We start from the raw sequence: 6,609 nt of genomic DNA, 5'->3' as shown, positions 1-6,609 counted from the left end.
TCCGAGACGGAGTTTCACTCTTGTTACCCAGGCTGGAGTGCAATGGCGCGATCTCGGCTCACCCCAACCTCCGTCTCCTGGGTTCAAGCAATTCTCCTGCCTCAGCCTCACGAGTAGCTGGGACTACAGGTGTGTGCCACCATGCCCAGCTAATTTTTGTATTTTTAGTAGAGACGGGGTTTCACCATGTTGACCAGGATGGTCTCGATCTCTTGACCTCGTGATCCACCCGTCTCAGCCTCCCAAAGTGCTGGGATTATAGGCGTGAGCCACTGCGCCCAGCCTGTTTCCTCTTTTTAAAAATTTATTTACTTATATTTACCTGTCAGGGGAGAAACCATGATCACGAAAGTGGTTTTCCCAGGGTGAGGCTTATCCATTGCACTCCGGATGTGCTGACCCTCGCGATTTCCCTAAATGTGGGAAACTCAACTGCATAATCTGTAGTAGTGGGGGACTGCGTTTGCGCTTTCCCCTGAAAAAAAAATTTATTTCCTTAAAACAAGTTCCCCCAGATGAGATTCGTGAGAGCACAATGTTTACAATTCTTTTTTTTTTTTCTTTGTTTTTTTTTTGAGACAGAGTCTCACTCTGTCGCCAGGCTGGAGTGCAGTGGTGCAATCTCAGCTTACTGCAACCTCCGCCTCCTGGGTTCAAGCTATTCTCTTGCCTCAGCCTCCCAAGTAGCTGGAACTACAGGCGTCCACCAACACGCTCAGTTAATTTTTGTATTTTTAGTAGAGATGGAGTTTCACGATGATGGCCAGGCTGGTCTTGAACTCCTGACCTCGTGATCCACCCGCCTCAGCCGCCCAAAGTGCTGGGATTACAGGCGTGAGATACCGCACCAGGCCCAATATTTACAGTTCTTACGTGGACAGCTTATTCTTTCCTCAGGCTAATCTAGGATTTATCGGGTAATTATCAGATTCTCAGTAATTAGAATCTGGTGAAGGGTTGATGCCAGTCTTGGGTAATGAAAACACGGTGATTTCCCAAGGGCCATGACTCTTGCCACTGACACGAGCAACTTGCAAAGGCACCATCTCCCTGCAGTCTCACCTTCATCATGTATTATGTTTGTCATTAGACCTTACTAATTTAATGACTGCCAGATAATACCTCATTTTCCACTTTCTGTTGGTATTAGTAAGATCGATATTATAAGCTTGATACTGAAATCATAAGACACGCCTGAAATGTGGCTACTCTGAGCAGGTCCAGAGAGGGGCCTAGAGCTGTGCCAGTTCACTAAGGGAGCAGCCGGGGGTGAGCCAGCCATCAGCAGAGCAGCCCTCTGTGGTCGGCTCTGGGGTGACGCCTGGCAGAGGCTGCCCCAGGTGAGTCATGTGCAGACAATCCCTGGAGACTTCAGGATCACTCACTGAAATAAGCCAGGCACAGAAAGACAAACTTCACTTGTTTTCACTCATTTGTGGGAGCTAAAAATCAAAACAAACTCATGGCAATAGAGAGTGGGTAGAAAGGATGTTCCCAGAGGCTGGGAAGGGTAGTGGAGCAGGGGGAGGGGGAAGTAGAGATGGTTACTAGGTTCAAAAATATAATTAGATAGAATGAATGAGAGCTGGTATTTGATAGCACAACAGGGTAATTACAGTCAGAGTGCATTTAAAATAACTTAAAGGGTGTAACTGGAATGTTTGTAACACAGAGAAGTGACAAATGCTTGAGGTGATGGACACACCATTTACAACCTGATGTGATGATGACACACTGTACATTTGTATCAAAATATGTACCCCATAAATATATAATCTGTGTACCCATAAAAAATAAATCAAAATCACTTGCTGACATGCTGTTCTGCATCCCAACAGCATTTAAAGAGTCTGGGGATCTGGGCTGAGAGGAAGGTAGGTGACATTGCTAAGCTGGTCCCCTGAACTGGACCACAGGTACCTTGGCTGGATATGTGTACAACACTCTGACCGGTACAGATGTGAGTTTACCGTAAGGTTTGTTCTCGCTGAGTTCAAAGCGAAGAAACTGAGGCCAGCACAAGAAGATCCAATGCGAAGGAATTTATTCAGGCTCCCGGGTGAGGTTCTGCAGTCCGACAGGAGGGGCCAGAGAAGTTGCTCGGACTCCTCTCAGACGTGGGGTTTTATAGGGAGTGGAGGCGTTTGATTGGTCGTGCCCAAGGTGAGTGGGGCTCGGATGGAACAAAATGGCAGGCGGGGAGTGGGGCCCAGATGGGACAAAATGGCAGGCGAGGAGTGGGGCCTGGATGGGACAAAATGGCAGGCGAGGAGTGGGGCCCGGATGGGACAAAATGGCATTGAGTAGGTCCTGGCGGGGCTTTTTTTCCAGGCTTCCGGTGGGGGGTGGGTGTGTCCGAGCTCCCGGCAAGGGAGGAGGGGTGTGTCCAAGCTCCTGGCTAGGGAGGTGGGGTGTGGGTCCGAGATCCCGGTGAGGCAACCGGCCTTACAATCACATCCACAACTTCTGGCTCTTTGGGGTAACCAGCCTGCTGGTGGCCTCTTTATCTTTCTTGCCATCAGAACCTGGACTCTATTTGGTGAAGGATTGTGTCCACTACTCAGGTGAGAGAGGCTCTCTCTGTTCTCCCAGCCCCCTTTGCAGCTAGCAGTGGCCATGCAATCCAGTCCCTGCCCATGGGAAGGCTTTTCCTTTCCTCATTAAAAGAGATGTATGCAGCTGGCATGATATTCTAGCCTTCCCCACTTTTCGCTGCCCTAGACAGATGGAAAGTCTGGAGCTATAGCAACCATCTTGTGGTCCTGAAGCATTGAATATGAGGAAAAAGTCAAGATGCAAAAAATGCCATTGGAAATGACATCAGCAAAATGGTGGACTAGGAAGTTTCAAGCTCTCATTTCCAAACTGAAATACTGAATAAACAAGCAGAGAACTGTCAGAACCAACTTTCTTGGTGCTCCAGAAAACAAAGGTCTACAGCAAACAGGCAAACACTCGATTTTAAAAAGGTCATCTTCAAAACAGTAGCAAAGTTTTGTGGTGGTATTTTTTTTTTTTTTTTGAGACAGAGTTTTTCTCTTGTTGCCCAGGCTGGAGTGCAATGGTGTGATCTCGGCTCACGGCAACCTCCGCCTCCCAGGTTCAAGCCATTCTCCTGCCTCAGCCTCCCAAGTAGCTGGGATTACAGGCATGTGCCACCATGCCCAGCTAATTTTTTGTATTTTTAGTAGAGACAGGGTTTCTCCATGTTGGTCAGGCTGGTCTCGAACTCCCAACCTCAGGTGATCCACCCACCTCGTCCTCCCAAAGTGGTGGGATTACAGGCGTGAGCCACCACGCCCGGCCTTTAACTATTTGGTTTTTTTTTTTTTTTTTTTGGATTTCAACATTTTAATTTCTTTGGAATAAAAGTCATTTTTTGCAACCTAAAAAATAAAATCAAAGTAAGGCAATCTAGTGCTCCAGGCATCCAGGCTGAGCCTTGCAATCATAAGCAGAATAATGACATAATACAAGGTGCTAGCAACAGGGCTATAAACTCTAACTAATAAACATTTATCTACATGTTTCATTAGGAACAGCCAAAAGTCCTGCCCTTAAAGGAATAATCTACAGAACATCTTGATTTAGAAGGGACAAAATGACCCCAATTATATGCTGTCCAATCTACTGGTGAACTGGATCAGAATGGGCCAAGGACTGTTAAACAGAAAAAGTATTTACATTTTGAAAACTTGCCATGCAGGCTAGTTTATTCCTGGCTGCTGTCAATAAGAAAACAAGTAAAAAAAATTATTACAGATGAACACACTGATCTTTGATTTTTACCAAGGTCTTCCACTGGAACATGAAGGTAGGGTTAAGTGTAGAGGTTAAGATATTCCAATTTTTTTTTTTTTTTTTTTAAAGATGGAGTCTTGCTCTGTTGCCCAGGCTGGAGTGTAGTAGTGCGATCTCAGCTGACTGCAACCTCCACCTCCTGGGTTCAAACAATTCTCCTGCCTCAGCCTCGTGAGTAGCTGGGATTACAGGTGCATGCCACCATGCCCAGCTAATTTTTTTTTTATTTTTAGTAGAGATGGGGTTTCACCATGTTGGTCAGGCTGGTCTCAAACTCCTGACGTCGTGATCCACCCATCTTGGCCTCCCAAAGTGCTGGGATTACAGGCGTGAGCTACCGTGCCCGGCCAAGATACTCAGATATTTTTAAAATAAATGACTTAGTAGTAAGAACTTAGCCATACTACATTCTTCCATTTGCTACAAGAACAAATTGGCAGTGAAGACTAAAGAAATGCTCAGCTCCACAGAGGGTGGTGGCAGGCAACACTTTCCACTACAGAATAAACTCTATTCTTCCATGATACATATTCCTGTGGAAAAACTTGTCAGGAGCTCTTGCCAGGGCCAAGAGATGAAAAACAGAGCAGGTCACGTCCTAACTAGCTAACTGTAGTCTCAGTTAACATCTTTGGGAAGAACCCATAAAATCAAGGCCATTGTTTTCTTAAACATCCATAAGCTGCAGAATTCCTTAGCCCTTATCTAGAGTTTCTGCTCGGTATCTTAAAGCTGGGGCAGTCCCACTGTGACTCTTCTCAGATATGAGGTGGGTGCTAGTCATCAAAGTCTGGAATGCCATCATAGGAGTAATCGTGGTAGCCTTTGAATACATAGAAAGCGATGCGCAGGTGGTAAAATCCAGGTAGGAACACCAGAATGCCAATGATCAGGACTGGAAAGGCCTGGTCTGCCCCCACTTTGCTGATGTAGCCTGAGAGCAGGAGGGAGCCTATAATAATGAAAAAGGTGCTAATCGAAAACAGCACAGTGGCAAGTGCAATGGCCTTGTAAGGGATCTTTGGAGGGCTTTTCTTAAACTGAAGGTCAATGTAGCCATTGTCTGTGCTGGAGAGCCTTGAATATTTCACTTTACTACTGGGGATTCCAGTAGCCAAGTTGGTACGTGACGGCATCTTAACGCGCTGACACAGCAGAGTGCCGCGCCAGGTTGTGCACATGCCCAGAGCTCGTCCATGGTTGGCAGCACCAGAGGTCACATGGCACTCTGGCCCGCCTAAGTGCTACCCAGCCCACCCCAGGTGGGATCAGTCAACTATTCTTTTTTTTTTTTGACACAGAGTCTTGCTCTATAGCCCAAGCTAGAGTGCAGCAGCGCAATCTCGGCTTATCACAGCCTCCCCCTTTTGGGTCCCAGTTCAAGCAACTCTCCTCCCTCAGCCTCCTGAGTAGCTGGGATTACAGGCATGAGCCACCATGCCCAGCTATTTTTTTTGTATTTTTAGTAGAGACAGGTTTTCACCATGTTGGCCATGCTGGTCTTGAACTTCTGACCTTGTGATCCACCCGCCTCGGCCTCCCAAAGTGCTGGGATTACAGATGTAAGCCACCATGCCCAGCCCTTTTGTGGTGTTTTTACTTAGTCTTGCCCCACCCCTTCCCCAGCATGGCAGCAGTCTTGGTCTTTTTTCTTTTTTTTGAAACAGGGTCTCAAAAAACAGCCCAGGCTGAAGTGTATTGGTACAATCATGGCTTACTGCAGCCACCCACATCAGCCTCCTGAATAGCTAGAATTACAGGTATGTGACACCATACTCAACTAGGTTTTTTTTTTTTTTTTTGAGATGGAGTCTCGCTCTGTCACCAGGCTGGAGCACAGTGGTGCGATCTCAGCTCACTGCAACCTCTGACTCCCTGGTTCAAGTGATTCTCCTTCCTCAAGCCTCCTAGGTAGCTGGGATTATAGGCACATGCCACCACGCCCAGCTGATTTTTGTACTTTTAGTAGAGACGGGGTTTTACCATGTTGGCCAGGATGGTCTCGATCTCCTGACCTTGTGATCCACCCGCCTCAGCCTCCCAAAGTGCTGGGATTACAGGCGTGAGCCACCACGCCCGGCCCCAGCTAGTTTTTTTTTTTTTTTTTGAGGCGGAGTTTCGCTCGTTACCCAGGCTGGAGTGCAATGGCGCGATCACGGCTCACCGCAACCTCCGCCTCCTGGGTTCAGGCAATTCTCCTGCCTCAGCCTCCTGAGTAGCTGGGATTACAGGCACGCGCCACCATGCCCAGCTAATTTTTTGTATTAGTAGAGACGGGGTTTCACCATGTTGACCAGAACGGTCTCGATCTCTTGACCTCGTGATCCACCCGTCTCGGCCTCCCAAAGTGCTGGGATTACAGGCTTGAGCCACCGCACCCGGCCCCCAGCTAGTTTTTTTAAGTGTTTGTAGAAATAGGGTCTCACTATGCTGTCAGGGCTGGTCTCAAACTCCTGGCCTCAAGTGATCCTCCTGCCTTGGCCTCCCACAATGTTGGGATTACAGGCATGAGGCACTGCACCCAGCCAGCAGTTTTGGACTTGAGACAATAGTAGCACAGTTCTCAGTTCCCACCCTCCAAAGAGAGCAGGCTACCTTATTTGCAAACTACCATGTGCATCTGTTCTTGTCTGGGGTATACCTGAAGAACTGATGCGAGACGCTGTGTCTCTTGTCTAAAATCAGGCCACTGCTCAGAAAAGATGCCTGGGGCAAGAGGTTATAGGTAGAGACATGCAATAGACCACTTTAAACCCAGAGGAGAAGCTTGAATAATCTGGATATTCAAAAGCAACTCCCGGGCACAGT

The 6,609-nt window shown here is 47.5% G+C and overlaps 1 protein-coding gene and 1 non-coding gene across 2 annotated transcripts; one reads left to right on the top strand and one right to left on the bottom strand.

Moving 5' to 3' along the window:
- Nucleotides 1–314: 314 nt before the first annotated feature.
- LOC135271873 (U1 spliceosomal RNA) lies at nt 315–478 on the top strand. The gene has a single exon (XR_010339989.1). It is a non-coding gene; the product is annotated as a U1 spliceosomal RNA (small nuclear RNA).
- A 4,076-nt stretch (nt 479–4,554) lies between these two features.
- On the bottom strand, nt 4,555–4,937 carry LOC135271854 (transmembrane protein 230-like). Its single transcript, XM_064369873.1, has one exon. It carries the CDS (start codon nt 4,935–4,937, stop codon nt 4,578–4,580), a length of 360 nt encoding a protein of 119 aa, XP_064225943.1. The 3' UTR covers nt 4,555–4,577.
- Between the last annotated feature and the right edge of the window lie 1,672 nt (nt 4,938–6,609).

Source organism: Aotus nancymaae, unplaced genomic scaffold (assembly GCF_030222135.1).
Source record: "Aotus nancymaae isolate 86718 unplaced genomic scaffold, 86718_ANA_hifiasm-v0.15.2.pri h1tg000094l, whole genome shotgun sequence".
Lineage (NCBI taxonomy): Eukaryota > Metazoa > Chordata > Mammalia > Primates > Aotidae > Aotus > Aotus nancymaae.
This window is presented reverse-complemented; position numbering and strand designations above follow the sequence as displayed.

Bases quoted from the DNA above. Each gene is read 5' to 3' on its own strand.
- LOC135271854 (XM_064369873.1), bottom strand. From the start codon at position 4,937: ATGCCGTCACGTACCAACTTGGCTACTGGAATCCCCAGTAGTAAAGTG.